This window comes from Aspergillus campestris (genome assembly GCF_002847485.1).
Source record: "Aspergillus campestris IBT 28561 chromosome Unknown P168scaffold_10, whole genome shotgun sequence".
Lineage (NCBI taxonomy): Eukaryota > Fungi > Ascomycota > Eurotiomycetes > Eurotiales > Aspergillaceae > Aspergillus > Aspergillus campestris.
Window position 1 is genome coordinate 520,563 of NW_020194345.1, and position 15,697 is coordinate 536,259.

Below are 15,697 nucleotides of genomic sequence, written 5' to 3' on the forward strand. Positions count from 1 at the left end.
CAGTTGTATTGCAAAGGCTATTCTGCGCGCGATAGAAACATAGATACCCGGAAAAGGCGATTTTTCCCCTGTCCAGAACATCGGCCATGGCCTCTCTTTTGGCTATCTCCCCGTCTTTTGCGCAAGCCTCGTTGTCCTTGGCGACTATGTTGTTTGATCGACGCCTTTTCCGAGCAGGACATTCACAGTCGGATTCTCAACTGCCCCCATTTTTTAGACACTTGTATCGCGGCAATCAAGAGAGGTCTTTCTTTGTGTCGCCTGGTCTCTAATAGACCTATGCCGCTAAAGCCTAGTGCGAGATCTGAGATAGTTAGTGGGGGAGGGGGAGTGTTGTGTTACTCACAACATAAATCCAGCATATACTTCAGAATGATAAGACATGTAGGGTACTTGACTGTAAATTAGGCTATCATTTAGTCAGTTCGTGAACGCATTGTCATCGTGAATGGAGAACTGGGACATTTTGAAGAGTAGGATTGACAAACAGAAGGATAATCCGTCAGGCAAATGTCAAATAGATGAACAACGAGGCAAGAGCAAGAGGGGGGCTCTGATAGTAGAAGAAAAATATGGCAGTCAGGCGGGGTAGATGGGTATTTATGTCTTGGGGACGTGTCCTTGGGTTGCTACCCCTACGCGTGAAGTCGTGATCTTACACGTGTGCCTTGATGCCCGGGCTCAAATGACGCGTGAAAAGCCTGTCCAATCCAGCCACGGGAAAATTGAGCCTTTGCTGAGGGTTGCAGTAATTATCAGCCAATCTTACAGCAAGGAAATTGAGCCATGCACGCCAAGGGATCGACCAGGTACTGTTAACACTGGATGATATGGCGCGCAGCCTCGTAGATGGTTCTAGAATGCTAGTCAACATTGATCCATATTCGTCGGTCACCCCCCTTGCACACCCACTGAGAGTCTACTCAGTCCACGAACAGTATCTTTGATCAATAGAGCATGACGTACGAGAGGTTCAGAGGGGGGTGTACGCCAGCTACGGAATGCATAATTCACACTAAAAATACTTGGTGTAGTTGATATACCCCACTTGAGACGAGGATACTCACCTCTGACAGGTTGGCCGGGGCACAAATTGAGACTTGCCAGCTGTAGCAGCCATCTCTCTTTTATCTTCGCATCACAGCAACGGATGGATGGCCAGGGGTATAAATAAACCCTCTACCCTCCCCGAATCAGCAGCCTGTTGAATTTCCCCCCATAACCAGCACCAGGCCATAAACACTTGGGTCTACTCCAGCGTCAGAAGATAGATATACAACCGCTCACAGTCATTGTCTTTGGTACGCAGTATCCCATACTTCCTTGGAGCAATACCATACTTGATCACATGAGGCTAATTGATTGATTCTACTTCGCATCAGCAGCACACAGCCCGATAATGTCGGAAGAAATCCCTCGTCTCTTCGAGGAGGACCCATCGTGCCGCAATTGCAATTCTATAATGGTTCGCAACCAGACCCACGGTAACGCCAATGGCAATGAGAACAGATGGTTCTACAAGTGCCGAAGACGTGAGTGTCGTGGTATAGTATTTGACGATTATGAGGGTATCCGGGAAGGAAACCCTCCGTGTGACTGCGACGAGTTCTCTCGTGTTCAGAGGGAGCAAGGTCGTGATTATGTTTTTCGCTGTGCGAGAGGGGAATGCGAATTTGTTCAGGTATACTGAGAATTGTGGATTCACTGTACCTGGGCAGCTGACTTGCAGTATGCGCAAAGTCCCCCAGCACGTTGTTGTATTTGAATTTGCTTGCAACTTTTTTCAACTTCTTTCATAGTCATTATCATCAAGTTTATCATCTTTGAGATGGCTTCCTGTGACTTAGTCTACAAAATACTTCGTCGTAGTGTTCTTAGCTATCTAAACTGAGATTGACGATAGTACCATATCAGATCTGGAATATGAGCCATCAGTAGTAGTTGCTATTGAAAACTGAAATCAACCATGATATAATATAAGAGCTAAAAGATGACCGCTAGAGTTGGAGATGCACATCAGTCCATCATATACCACCAAATGGTCTTAGAGATTCATATACGGCAGGCATACATTTCAGTGTCAATCTTTAGCCCTGGGAGCCGCATGGTCATGGGCTGATCCGGAAATGAGGAACTGGCATGGCCTATATGCCAACTATAGATGAAAGTCGAGGCACTTACCTCCAGACGCTCGAGGACCATAACAGCTGATCCAATGGTAATGATGGGAAATGAAAATGAAAATGTCTATCAAGATCCACCCCATGCGTGTGAACTATATTGTCGGAATTTCATCTATGTGGAAAGTACGGTATATAACCCAGTCTGAAGTCTGACACAACGAAGGTGGGGGTAATGATTGTAAACATCAACTTCTTAATCTCGGTACAAAGGAATGATACACACAAAACAGTCATGAAGCAATCAGTCAAGTAGAGAACATTAGGTCTCTAACCGCAATTTCCAACTTGGAGTTCCATTCGCCCTTGAGGGTCAACAACTCTTCGTCCTTTTTGGCCAGCTCTTCATCTTTTGTAACCAACATCGCGCGCATCTTGAGACACTCCCTGCAGGATTCATCACGGAGTCGGGCGACCTCATCACAGAGCTGTTGATTCTCTGTTTTGAGTTGTTCGATCTTGATCTCCTGACAGGAGGTAAGCTGGTTATGCAACTCCTGGGAAGCATCAAAGTCCTTTTGAAGTGTGCTGTTCTTGGTCTGGAGTGAGCTGTACATGGTCTGAAGCGTGCTATTGATGGCTTCAAGCCCTTGACGCTCGGTCTCCGACTTTTTAGTCCTTCTCGCCAGAGAATTGGCTGTCTCAACCAACTTCACCAGGTCCATATCCAGTGATTGTGCGGACATGGTCTCTTCTCGACCAGGCTGCTGGGCCTGGGGGGTAGATCTCTTACTCTGGGCTGAAGCTGGCGAATCCGGGGCACTGGCCTTTGGCTCTTTGTTGGCATAATGCAAGGTGGTAATCTTGTGTGTCGGCTGAGACCCAGAGCGAGACTGTTGTTCTGGGCGAGATTCCGATATTTCCGCGGTAGCAGGGGCAACCCTGGGGCTGGGTGCGGTCGATGAGGTACTCGGACTAGCATGGTGGCTTCCATTGGCTTTGGCCTGCTGTGCCGATTTGGGGAACTTAAACAATGCATGTTAGACAGCGGTCCAGTATAGTGTATCAACCTGTCCCTTACTTCCCCTGCTCTCAGTAGATAGTACTTACTTTTTCTGTACGCCCGCTGGGCGGGATATCCCCGTCATCAGAGTCCGTATCGCTGGAGGGATCAGGGCTGGGGTTCTGGACACCTGCTATGGTACCCGGTGGCGCGGAATTATTATACTTGGGCGAGGTGTAGAGCTTTGCCTGCTTTCGATTGCGCAACCTGGGATCTTTCTCCGCCTGTGAAGGACGCTTCAGAACACGGGTATTTGGGGTGTACAAGCTGGGCTTGGGAGTGGAAGCAGCCGGATGCTAGCCAGGAAACATGATTAGCAAGTGTATACCCACAGACAAGGATATGAAAGCAAGATATCATACCATTCTCTTGGCTCTTCGCTCAAGTCTGAGTTCTTGTCTGTATGTCTGGCAGGAATTAGGATATGTTTTGTAGAGATGCTTCTGGAATACAGCGACGCACTGAATATGCCTTCTGGAGAGCCCAGTTGCTGCGGCCGGGGAAAAGGTTTTTCTAATATAGGATAATCGGTTAGTCGGGTGGTGGATATCCCTGCATAGGAAAGAGTTACCTGATGAAATTCTTTCCAGCTAAGATGACTGTCTGTGTTCCGGGAATCATAGAGTTCCTTTAGTAACTCAGGAGTCCAGCGGCCGCCTTTACTGTTCCGCCTTCGTTGTATCTTTGTCCGAGAAACCATTGGCGTGGAGTAAAAGAATAACCAAAACGCACATGGGAAGAAGAACACAGCAGGGAATTATATAGGCAAACGGATGGTGAACAATGGGTAACACACTCTCCTTGTTGTTAGAGTTTTGGCTTTTTGCTTTGTTTCCCCTCTTGAATTTCCCCGGTAATTACTCAAATGAAAAGGGGGCCTGTAGCCTTGTAGAGTGTCGTTGGGGAAGGAATGGCCAACAGTTAGCAGAGTCAAAGACACTACTGCATCTTGAACAGAGAACTCGTGATGGGTGGGAGACCCCTGGCATTGCGGCGCAGGACCCTAGACTAGCCAAATGGCGGTACCCTCTGAAACCTATAACTAGCGAAAATCCAGTCTTTTACCGTGAAGCTGGGAATATGGATGTTTGACATATACCTGGATCATTTTGCAGTACCTAGACGAGAACGTGAAAGTTGTTTTATAGATGTTTGATATCAACAAAGTCGCCCTCTATCCTTCCTGAACCTGAGACCTAAGAAGCCATCACCGTCGCCAATGAAACAGCGACCATGAGCAACTTGATAGATCAACGAGCCAGGAATCCCATCCCTGTTCGTATGACCATTAACAAGGCGTTGCGAATTTCATAATGGAATAGTGTGGGAGACAAAACGACCAAAGAGATCCCCGGAGACTAGCTCGACTAGCTCTTTATAGCAACCCATCTCTACCATTTGATGTGCATTAGGCAGGATTAGGAAAGACTTGTTGCGCCGTCCGGGCCCCCAGGGTCTCAGGCCCTCCCCCGGGGTCTTGAAATTCAGCTCCACGAATTTAGCCAGTTGGCGACCTTCTGTACTGAATTCGCTCACTAGGAAAGGTTCAGATTCCAGAGTTGATCAGGGAGGTCTAAACTCCCCCACAGGTTGAAACACCTTGGTTTCTGAAGTGCAATCGGATTATGTATGGGATATTTCTGTCTGAGATCCTCAGCTGGCTACCTCAACGTGCTGAGTATCGGGGATTTTGTAAGGTGCTGCCTAACAGATCTGCGGGCCTCCGGCGCGTAGCAAGACAACCCATGTGTGAGTGTCTAAAAGGGTGTCAGGCTGAGCAGCCAGTTAGCTTAAGAGGGTTAAAGTTGGACTTCTGAACTAGCGGTGTTCAGTTACGCCAAGAGTACGAAGTACACTCTAGCTATTTGCTAAGTTGATCTATCATATCTTTGTTTCAAACCGTGATCTTGTGAGTAGTGACTACAATGGGCTAAACTTTCAGCCAACCTGCCGCGTTTGCAGTCCTTTTCTCACATCTTTGACCATCTTCTATTTTGACAATCAGCAAGCTTCTATCCGTACACAGAAACAAATGTCATCAATTTTATCTTTCTGACGTGCTTTCATCGCGTATTTATACAGGTATAATCTGGATGTTAAATACTCCGGATGAATCATATCCCTTTTTCTATATTCCACCAGGAATTCAACCCTGTTTCAAGGTCATATCAAGACCCTTGTCAATGATTGCATACACACAGATATCGCAAAAACGAAAACAGGAACAGTAGCAGAACTAATACTGCTACGGTCGCTCCTACTCTTTGTAGGGATGTTATACGGTTACCTAGCTCTCAGATGCCATAGTATAACACCACTGAGCCAAAACACCATCACATCCGGTTCCCGCTAGCAACCAGACGTCTACCCGAGACTCATTGTACAGTGGCGCGCGTATGTTAGGCAAATGGCACCCCTCTAACAAGAGTAGCCAAAAAGATCCGAATGCTAGCTGGTGCCGAATAACCACCAATCAAGCAAACCCGTAAATCCGATGGCTACCTGACTACATGGCTGAAACAGCCTGTGGAGTATTCTACAAAACTCCATCCAACATAACCACCTAATTTATCCATTGTGAAAGTGTCTGCAATCGGTTTGCATGCCGACTGACCTGCAGCGTTTCCCACACCTTTGACTGTTTGTATTTTGATCATGCTCTCGACCATCTGTAACCTTGTCCGTATTCTGAATGACATCGAAAGGTTCTCTTGTCAGATGGTCTGCAGTGTTTCCCTGTGCAGGATTTACCTTGCTTCTTCGTGCATGCAGCTTGCAACTGGTATCATTGCAAAGAACCTGTTGATGTCATTACCAATGTTTACTATCTCTATCAGCGTTCTCTCTCATATTTCAAGCATTCCTGTTTAGGTTATAACTCACGTGTAAGGATATATAGCTGGTGTTCAATTGTTTATCTAGGTAGTATTTTTTCAAGTAACAGTACAGGGTTCTGTTGAGTGCTATGTATGGATCTCAGATAATGTAGTTAATTATAATGCTAAGAGTTTTCGAGGCCTTAAATCAGGACAGAATAATGATACAGATTCTCAGCACCAGAGGATGATTGAAAGGTGAAGGACTACGAGAAATAAAGTGTAAAACAACCATGGTCCATTATGAGTCGTAAAAGATTATAGAGGGCCTTGAGATGGGAATATCCTTCCCATCCGGGCTCCGCTCCGTGTCACATTAGGTATCATGTAAACGCGTTTCACACGTGATGATTTTTAAATAAAATATTACCTCGCGGTGGAGGGCAGATAGTGGAGTCCTTCTACAGAGGCGGCCCGATAGGCAACGACAGGAAGGAAAGCAAAACCTGAACTAGTCCGCTGCCCAGTGCAGCAATAGTCCTCGGGTCGGCCAAGGTCGTGAAATGCGTGGATCGCTTGCACCCCTTTTCAGCGGGAGCGCCGTCCATCCGATCCTCCAACCAGAAGAAGGCGTCGGGGGCGCCCACAATCTCCAACAAGGCGTGCTCTGACAGCGTATCGCGCTTGTACTCCAGCTGCGCGCCGCCGTCGCAGTACTTGTCCACCAGCGCGTCGCTGGCATTCACGGGACTGACCTCGTCGCCCGCGGACTTGTAGATGAACAGCGGGATTCCCGGGATATTGTGGCCCATGGCGTTTTCGTTGAGCACCTTGGTTGCGATGGGGTCGCTGAAGACGTCTTCGTTCTTCACGTATGAGTACACGTCTTTGCCGAGATACTCCAGAATGTTGCCTGTCAAGCAGAGGTTGTCTGTCTTTTGGAACTCTTCCCTTTTCTCAGGGATGAGGTTCTCGTCGATGAGCTTTGCGATCTCCGGATAAACCTTGGAGAGACCACGAATGCCGGCGGGGAGCAGGCCGGTGAACAGACCCTTGTTGGTAGCTTCAACGACCGGGAGGATCTCCGGAACAGTGCCGCCGAGGGCGGCGCCGGCGATCTTCAGCTCGGGTGCGTATTCTGGTTGCAGTTCTGCGGCAAAGCCGCTGGCCAGGCTGCCGCCCGAATAGCCCCACATTGTGACTGTCGCATCGGAGGTCACGTTCGTGAACTCCGTCGAGGCCAGGACCGCACGGATGTTGTCAAGGACTGCGTGTCCCGAGAGGATGTTGGATAGGAAGGCAGATTCTGGACCCAAATGGTCGGGAGCGGTGACGACCCAGCCCTTGTTCAGGGCGGCTGTGATAAAGATGAATTCCAGCTGCGGCATGATGAGGGACAACGCGTTGCCATTCTCAGACTCCTGCTGGAAGGCGAACGATGGAGAGCAGTTTGGGTCCGCCGCGTCCTGTGCGACCTGGTAGGAGAGCAGCTTGGAGGTGTCCGCGTTGTGGGGGATCAGGATAGTTGAGACTGTCGCGACTGCCTTCCCAAACGCGTCGGTGGTGCGGTAGAGTACTTGATGGGAACTCTCCAGATTGACTTTGGCAAAGCCGAAGGCGGCGATAGGGAACGGGGTTTTGCGATGGCGGAGAATCGTCCCTGGGGCTTCCGACTCGAACCCAGCAGGCGGAACATAGAAGGGATCGTCAACCGGCTTGAGTGGTCCATCAGCTCTGGGAGCCGGAAATCCTGCTGCCAGAGGCAGCAGATAAGCAAGTGCCTGCAGTAGGACCACCTTGAAGCTCACCATGATGGTTGAGATCTGACCTTCCAGAGGATGCCCTGCAATGGAATTGAAAATACTGGGGGCCTGCGCCCTTTTAAGATGGAGCACCCCCCCCAATCCGGAATGATGGGGGGACATGAATTTCTCCGATTGGCGAACATGGACGCGACGGAGCGCTCACATGGGTCCCTGACGATCTTGATAAGATTTGAGGTTTGATGGAAGCTTCGCAGTGCTGCCCCGAAAGAAGAATAGTCAGGATCTCCAAGCCGAGGCGCAAGCTTGGGTGACGGTGCAGGCCCACACGGCACTACCCCCGGAGTGCCGCATGTGCAGCTAGTAGGGAACTAGTATTCATGTATACGAAGGGGAAGCCCGTGTGGCTTTTTTCTTCAAGATCGTCGCTGAAAAGTGTCGTATTCATGCGTATACGCCGGAGGATTGAAATTGAATACCGAGGCGTGATGGATCCCTGCTGAATAGCCTAAGATTGGGTAGACGGGGGTGGGTTAGTGGATTTCTCCTCGTGATCATCGCTTAGTGGGCATCCCCCATAAAAGCGGGGAATGCTTGCAGGCAATATCACCAAACAATATTGCCGCGAAAGCACAATCTTCTGCTATTTTATGTGATTATGTCTCTCAGAGTGTATAAGATTCCGCGATATCACATCCCGGAGTTTGCTCTTCTCTGCACTCTGTTCACATCTTCGTGTTGTTTGTGATTAATACCGCAATTAGCGAAAATTCGGATCAAAGTTCATTCCTCACTAGCACACGGAAGGTTAGTTCCTAGGCAAATGCCAATCACAATCTGCTTGACTCAATATTCTCCAACCTGTCTCCACGAAGCGCCCAAGGATCTCATGTCAGCCGATAGCAACGCCAAACCTAACTTGGCCGGATCCATACACAACCTTTCGGCCCATATTGAGACAGGGGTTGAAACTCAGAAAAGATGATGTTCTATGCCAGGAGATGTACACACCAATCGAACCTCGAAGTTCACGAGACCTTGACAGACCACGATCACGGGCTGAGCTAAGATTGTAGACCAAAGTAGAGTCTCGACATTTTGAACGGTGACGATGTATAGGCATTATAGGTATTGTATCTAGGCTTGAAGACCATTAGTTTCAAAAACCCCACCGCTGTATGGCAAAAATCTTATTCATCCCGCCAATCGAAGAGCCGGCGCCTCGAGTCCATGTGTAAACATGACGGGAATCCCATCTAATACATAGTGCTTGCTTTTTAAACCGTGTATGCTGACTCGATTCACATATAAGGTGTCTCTAGTCGGGAGAGTCCAAAATATCAAGCTTCCGCAGTCACCCGCCGTGGACTGTCAAATGACCACCGATTTGAAATTTTTTCTCACGGCTCAGTCTGCTCACGACCTGGCAACAAACAATTAACGAGCCAAGGTCGGTGAGAAGGCTAGTTTAACGGTTTTATTGGGCAAGGCCGCCAGTCACCGGCAACTAAGGCACGCACCGCTCCATAAGGTATATGTTCCGAAGCAGGCGACCTCGGAGGTGACATTCGCGAAGGGCCGTTTTCGATATTACACACGATGTATCAATTCTGAGTTACCAAATGGCACATTTTCCATCGTCAGTTTCCCCATTTGATGTACGTGACCTTGGCGTCCCGTCAGCTTCCGTCTTGGTACCAGCGTTTGCCGAGGATGCTCGGCGTCAAGATCACCGAGAATTGATGAGGGACAAGTATTTCTCAACGGTCAGGAATAGCCGTCTGATAAATTTATAGGAGGTATAGGCTATACAAGAAATTTAATCACCTATAATGGTTTACGTGGTCGAAATTAACCAAAAAGATGAAAACAATGACATGGGGAGATGGAGAAGTTGAGAGAAGGTGGTTGGAGACTGCGGGGAACAAGATAGAAATGGTCGAACTTGACGTTGCAGTCAGGTGACGGGCCACGTTTCTCAGCGGTGCTATGTCTGATTGCATTCATCACCGTTGTTTCTCATTTTTGGAATAGTTTCTTGCCTTCTACCTCGGACGCTGGGGGTGGAATGGACCCAATGCAGGAACACCATCAAAGATATACTGCTAGAACCGTGCTGCTAGGTTGGACTGAAGTACAGCCTGATAATCTTCGTCGTGTATGGCTTAGATATGTCTCGCCACGGCATCGTTAAACCCGATCAGATATATCTTCAAGGTACTCTTTCCGAGCTTTCAGCAATGGATATACGAGTCACTATCTTGGCTCCTTCTAGCCATTGTGAACGAGGTTATCCCCTGTGTTACTTCATTCTATTCTTGGCAGTACTCTCACTTCTTGATCGGATTCCTGGCTGATATCTCAAGATTGCGTGGTCTACGGGATACACGATTTGAAGATGCAGTCGTTGGCCCAGATACTTGGTTGACGGGCGAGGTAGAATTTCCCTGCCTTGTAGACTGCAAGCTGTGTCCTGACATGGTTGATAAGCAGAAGAACTTATTACCGAAAATGAGCCAAAGTAGAGGTGACTAACTACCAGAGTACTGGGCGGAAAACACTTTAATCATTCGCCTCATATAAGACGCTCCCAGTGACTTATATTGGCACAGGAAGGCCCGAAGAAATCTTGGGGGCTATTGGGAATCAGCTGGACTCCCCTGGATACTAAAACATCCATACTATCTCTACTGTGTCCTTGTTCCCCATTTCGAGACCTTCGACTGTCACTATTTTTTCTCCCTTGAGGTGGTGTGGCAGACTGAGTCAACTGTCTTATCTCGAGGAATCTTTTCTTTGGATCGTACACTACGGGTATATACCATCCGTCTAATCTTTAGAATGGCAGATTGGGTGTTTGTTCGCAGTCAATCTATGCTGGGTCTACCTTTGGACGACAATAAACAAAAGAGAGATGGAGTATATCCAAAAGCCTGTCCCAGATCAGACGCGCGAGTTAGGCCCATGAATGAAATCTCTCCCCGAGGCCTCCCGCCAGCGCACAACACCGAACCCTCGCGCTGGGACGCCTAACGGCGACATTTTCCATACGAATAGTTGACACCCTCAGTTATGGCGTCATTAACACCGTCCATTGGAACAGTCAGTTGTCTAGATTGCTCCATGACCCCGCAAGCGATCGAACCTGTTCGGTTCAAGGCGTACTGCGAAGCAATAGTGACTACAGCTGGACGTGTCGATCACACTAAACCCCTGAACAACCGGTGCGAGTCTAAATATACGGCCCAATGTAACGGTGTGCTGAAAAGCTGGCGGAGAAATCTATGATGGACCTATCTAGTCATGAAGAACATACTACAATTGAAGTGTCTGTTCAACGTCCGCTCAAACAGTTAGTCAGTCCCGTCTTGTGCACAGGAATGTCTGTATCATAACCCATAGACCTAGCCAGTGAATTCTCGAAGACACCGGACAAGATGATTACACCGTGAAATATGTCTCATTTCAAAAGAAGCAGAGTATCTCACTCCTACAACCATTGTCATATCGCGACGCGCAAACCCAAGTCTTCCACCAAATTTAGACTGCAAGATCGAACGCCAAAGCTAAGCCCCAGGCACCCTGCTAAGCCTAGGGCTGAGGATACTAAAAACACTTAAATTTTTACGAATGTAAAATAGTTCATCTGTCACACAGAACATGCTATTATAGGCTCCGTGGCGTACACAATTCTCGTATATGTCTAGGATGTGGCTCGTGCCGATTGGATAGAAGGGGCGATCGTGCTCCCACTATTAACCGGCCTAAGGCGTCCCGTCGTCAGCCACACCTAAATATATCCATCACTCCTGGGGCGCCTGTACAGATCATGAGTGTTTCCTGGAGAGAGCTCGAACAAGGCCACTTAGGGAACGGGAGAGAAGATACTGAGTCCGAATGCTTCGTTTTTGCCGTTTTGGGCGATCAGTACAATGTCCGTGCTGCGCACCGGATAAAGGTATAAAGCATCGTGAGAATCACCAGGTAGAATAGATTCTCATCCAGCAATCAAGCAAGCATCCATTCCAACAAAGCATTCCAGCATCCATCTATTTAACTCAGTTCAAGTTCTTTCAATCGACTCAAAAACCCACTACAATCAAAATGAAGTTCTCCACCACCGCCGCTCTCCTCGCTGCCACCAGCACCACCGTCCTGGCTGCCCCCAAGGCGCTGATGCCCTTGCAGCTGAACAACCTGCACATCCGACACAACAAGGGTATCCACAAGACGATGGTTGATTTCGACCTGATCGATCTGAACAAGGGCACATCCGGCTTCAAGTGCGAGGTCCAGCTGTATGTTTCTCCCTAGCAATTACCATTACATGTACTCGTTCAGTATTACTAACAAAAACAATACAGTATGGAGGACCACCCCTACAACGAGCAGGTCAACAAGCCGTGCGCCGACGCCCTCTACGAGTTCGGCTTCCCCGGCGGCGGCGTCAAGAACCCCCGCGACCTCACCCTCGGCGCCAGGAAGGTCGGCGAGGGGGCCTTCTACGGCCAGATTGAAATCAACGAGGGTGCCGAGTGGCATTGCGTTGACGATAGCAACCCCGGCGGCAAGTTCACCGAGTGCAACCTCACTGGTTACCTCAAGATCCCCGTGAACCTGGAATAGGCTATTGCTTGCTTTCGGCCCGCCAGTTCCTTATTTGGAATTGCGCTTGATACTCAATTTCAGCGATGTGTTGATGTCTCTCCTTCATCTTTCTAGCAGACCGTTGATGTTGTTTGCCTTCGTTGTCGTTTCTCTTTCTTTTGATTTGATAATTATCTGTTGCTTGTTGCTCACATGTACCTAATAAGAGGCGGTCTTTGTGGCTGGCTATAGAAAGTTTGATCCAACTATTAATCCGTCCTTTCATTACTCCGTACAGCATTGCATGTATGTGGGGCTCTCTTGTACACCCAACTCTCCTTTGAAAAACAAGAAAAAATAAATATATAATAAAATATCACTCCAAAGCCTCTAAATGGCCGAGCGCAAACACGCTAAAGCACACTAAAATAACCGGCGTCGCCGAACCAGGGAGTCAGGGACCCTAGAAGTCACGCCTTCTAAGATCCAATCTGCGGAGAATGCAGGGATAAGTGGCGTAGGGCGGATGACGGCATGTCATATTTTGCATCAATAAGGTGTATGATCTGAAGGACCCAAACACGGTCAATTATATCTACTGCCATAATACCAATTTGGAAAGCTATTTGCCTTGCGTCTTTTTCAAGGAATCATACTTCAAATTAGCTTGGGAGATCTTGATATGCTTAATCTCTAAAGATAAAACACCCGGGGTTTCCGTGCTAGTAATAACCCCAACCACCGATGTCATTGACTATTCATTAAGAAACACTCTCTGAGTCGCCTCGCATGTCGTCCTTTTTCCTACCATACAGCTAAGTGTCACGAAATCTTGATTCAGGCACGGGTGATGAGAACCGATCATTTCTTCCCACTAGGATCAGTATAGGTCGAGTCCCCGCTTCCATTATTGTAGTAAGTGCTGCCATTGGAGTTGGAGTAGTAGTAGGAGCCGTTGCTAGGAGCTTGTGTCAGCTTGACTGGGCTAAAACAGGCAGTAAACTTTGACCAAGGGACACCGTGTATACCTGTTCGAGTAATGGTATGCGTCTCCGCGGCCTGCGCCATTCGAGTCGGATCCCGAGCCGTAGTCGCGCGAGCAGTAGTGGTTGCCCTGGTTGGCACGGCATCAGTTAGTATTATGGCTGGCATATGGCCTGGGTTTGTTTTGGGACTGCGTGGGGAAGGAGAGTGAAGCTCACCTGGCTGTTGGTGCCAGGGCCGGTGTAGCTGTAGCCGTTGTTGTTGGGCATTGCGATAGTTCTGGGTTTTTCTGTGATGATTGAAGGGTCAGACAGATGGATATACGAGAGCTGGATGGTATGAGGGAAGAAGAGCGGGGAGATGGAGAGATGAGGAACATTATATGTTGGGTCAGGTGGGGTAGACGGGAGGGAGGATTGGCTTGGTTTGCTGCTGTGTTTCGAGTGCCATTCGGTCTTTGTGACCTGTATACTCCCGAGAGACGGGTGTGCGCATGTTTCGAATGGCGCCGGACGATTGCTGGATTCTTTGGCTAGGCAGATCCTGTTTATTTGGCTTATCTAACAATGATGCCCAAGGTTTGCAGCTGTAATGTGCAATCCCTTATCGATCTGGCTAGATGCTAGTTGATTTTGTATCTCATATAATGTCTAGTTGTTTGTCTGGTTAACAAATATTACTATACAAATGACGCAAACATGTTGAACAAGTAATGCACAAACCCTTTCCGCTATTTCCCTCTCCTAAACCACAAGGCCAGGGGAAGCAGGGAAGTAGGATGTTAATCTACCATCATCGACATCTGTTCTTGGTAATGCTCATGTTTCGCCTTCTCTTCATCAATCTTTCTCTGAATAAAGTCGAGTGTCCCCGGAGTCACCAACCACGAGTTAAGACTCCACGACAACGTGAATTTCATCTCCTGCATGCTGCCGGGCGAGAACTCAGGAGGCAATATGTCAATGAAGTGTTCAGGGGCTCTGAGCGCCATCCACATCCACTTGTTTATCCTGTGGACTTCCCAATACAGCCGATTGATCTGCTTCTCCAGCGTCCGCATCTGATGCTTTCGCCACTCCCCATTGACGATATACCGACGCGCCGCGATGACCGGACTCCGCGGCACGAACCCTTGGATCCGATCGAGAATCTCCTGCGGTACTCTGGCACCAATTGTAGGCGCCGAGCGGTCCACCGCGGTGAGGTCCAGCAGTAGCTTGACCTTCAGCAGCATCAAGGCAACCATCTGATTCAGGTTATCGTACCCAAAGCAGAAATCAACGGGCTCAAAGACGTCCGCATCCTTGATATCTAGATATGGTAGGTCGAGATTCCTGAAATCATACTGAGGATCTTTAGCGACCACAGCCCACCACTTGATAAAATCGTAGCATTCCTGGTCCCTGTGCAGCCGCAGCATCATTGAAGGGATGAGACCGCGCACACCCACATTATCGCTCCGGCACAACCGCAGCATTTCCATACCACAGTCCAACTGAGCCTCGACGGACTGAACGCTCCAGATGCCATTTAGCATGCGAACCATCCCCATCCGCCCCCACATGCAGCTCAGGGTAGGCTCCGTGTCCCAGAAGCGTCCAATGTTAGGAGTGAAGATGTCTCCGCCCACCGTGATCCCCCCCACGCCTACTGGAAAATTGTGCAGCTTCTGAACTTCCTCCTCCGTTGCTCGGAGCATTTGTTTGACTGGTTTGCAGCCGTGTCTGTGCACATCGCGGTCTTCCATTTGATGCTCGCGGCTGCAGTAGAACATCACTTTGCAGCTGGAGCAGCGGAGAAGATTTTCTTGCTTGTCGCACATGCCACAGCCTGGCGAAAGGGTAAGGGGCCAGCTGGACATGGAGGACCAGAGCTCCATGGTGGGAAATTATCGTGGGCAGTCAAGTGATCTAATGATGGATGGCAAATTGGCAATAGATAAGAGAATTGTACCTCGGACTGAGTCTGCCTGACAGGATATATATGCTGTGGGTCGCGCGGGTACGACCAACTTCCGTATAGAATCAACTGACGGTTGAATATGCGCACAATTCGCAGAAAAAAGAATGTATATATTAACGTGGGTATGATAATCTCACTGACACCCCTGAAGGACCGCTCCGTGATATGGGAGCTTGAAAAACCATGTTGAGCTGGGATGTGACTAACGTGGGTCCATGCCATAAAGGGCAAACTGATTGTATATCATGGATCATATGAATGTGAATAGAGTCATACATTTGTTGAAGTACGCAGTCGCTCCATACAACCTTTTGGGTCGCCACATTGGGTGCTATAGAACGACTCTGTAGACCCTGTGGGGGATAGAGGATAAACGAGTGGATATAAACAAAATACTAAGTA

The 15,697-nt window shown here is 48.6% G+C and overlaps 7 protein-coding genes across 7 annotated transcripts; 2 read left to right on the top strand and 5 right to left on the bottom strand.

Annotated features, from left to right (window-relative positions):
• Window positions 1-5: 5 nt before the first annotated feature.
• Window positions 6-1,120, bottom strand: P168DRAFT_306232 (uncharacterized protein; the record flags this gene model as incomplete). The annotated part of the gene is made up of 5 exons (XM_024839009.1): window positions 6-456; window positions 660-736; window positions 770-919; window positions 967-994; window positions 1,068-1,120. The coding sequence occupies 5 exons, from the start codon at window positions 1,118-1,120 to the stop codon at window positions 417-419; spliced, it is 348 nt and encodes a 115-aa protein (XP_024690596.1). The 3' UTR covers window positions 6-416.
• A 98-nt stretch (window positions 1,121-1,218) lies between these two features.
• On the top strand, window positions 1,219-1,829 carry P168DRAFT_292128 (uncharacterized protein). The gene is made up of 2 exons (XM_024837527.1): window positions 1,219-1,301; window positions 1,386-1,829. The coding sequence occupies exon 2, from the start codon at window positions 1,400-1,402 to the stop codon at window positions 1,688-1,690; it is 291 nt and encodes a 96-aa protein (XP_024690597.1). The 5' UTR covers window positions 1,219-1,301; window positions 1,386-1,399; the 3' UTR covers window positions 1,691-1,829.
• A 532-nt stretch (window positions 1,830-2,361) lies between these two features.
• Window positions 2,362-4,067, bottom strand: P168DRAFT_328992 (uncharacterized protein). Its single transcript, XM_024841407.1, has 5 exons — window positions 3,755-4,067; window positions 3,646-3,696; window positions 3,546-3,590; window positions 3,231-3,479; window positions 2,362-3,145 (listed from the first exon to the last, which is right to left on the bottom strand). The coding sequence occupies exons 1-5, from the start codon at window positions 3,881-3,883 to the stop codon at window positions 2,429-2,431; spliced, it is 1,191 nt and encodes a 396-aa protein (XP_024690598.1). The 5' UTR covers window positions 3,884-4,067; the 3' UTR covers window positions 2,362-2,428.
• A 2,393-nt stretch (window positions 4,068-6,460) lies between these two features.
• Window positions 6,461-7,810, bottom strand: P168DRAFT_306234 (putative secretory lipase; the record flags this gene model as incomplete). Its single annotated transcript, XM_024839010.1, has 1 exon — window positions 6,461-7,810. One exon carries the CDS (start codon window positions 7,808-7,810, stop codon window positions 6,461-6,463), a length of 1,350 nt encoding a protein of 449 aa, XP_024690599.1.
• Window positions 7,811-11,587: 3,777 nt separating this feature from the next.
• P168DRAFT_328994 (uncharacterized protein) lies at window positions 11,588-12,620 on the top strand. Its single transcript, XM_024841408.1, has 2 exons — window positions 11,588-12,060; window positions 12,127-12,620. The coding sequence occupies exons 1-2, from the start codon at window positions 11,867-11,869 to the stop codon at window positions 12,386-12,388; spliced, it is 456 nt and encodes a 151-aa protein (XP_024690600.1). The 5' UTR covers window positions 11,588-11,866; the 3' UTR covers window positions 12,389-12,620.
• Window positions 12,621-13,004: 384 nt separating this feature from the next.
• P168DRAFT_328995 (uncharacterized protein) lies at window positions 13,005-13,689 on the bottom strand. The gene is made up of 3 exons (XM_024841409.1): window positions 13,552-13,689; window positions 13,378-13,463; window positions 13,005-13,307 (listed from the first exon to the last, which is right to left on the bottom strand). The coding sequence occupies exons 1-3, from the start codon at window positions 13,600-13,602 to the stop codon at window positions 13,211-13,213; spliced, it is 234 nt and encodes a 77-aa protein (XP_024690601.1). The 5' UTR covers window positions 13,603-13,689; the 3' UTR covers window positions 13,005-13,210.
• A 425-nt stretch (window positions 13,690-14,114) lies between these two features.
• Window positions 14,115-15,032, bottom strand: P168DRAFT_240836 (uncharacterized protein; the record flags this gene model as incomplete). Its single annotated transcript, XM_024833735.1, has 2 exons — window positions 14,115-14,393; window positions 14,529-15,032. The coding sequence occupies 2 exons, from the start codon at window positions 15,030-15,032 to the stop codon at window positions 14,115-14,117; spliced, it is 783 nt and encodes a 260-aa protein (XP_024690602.1).
• Between the last annotated feature and the right edge of the window lie 665 nt (window positions 15,033-15,697).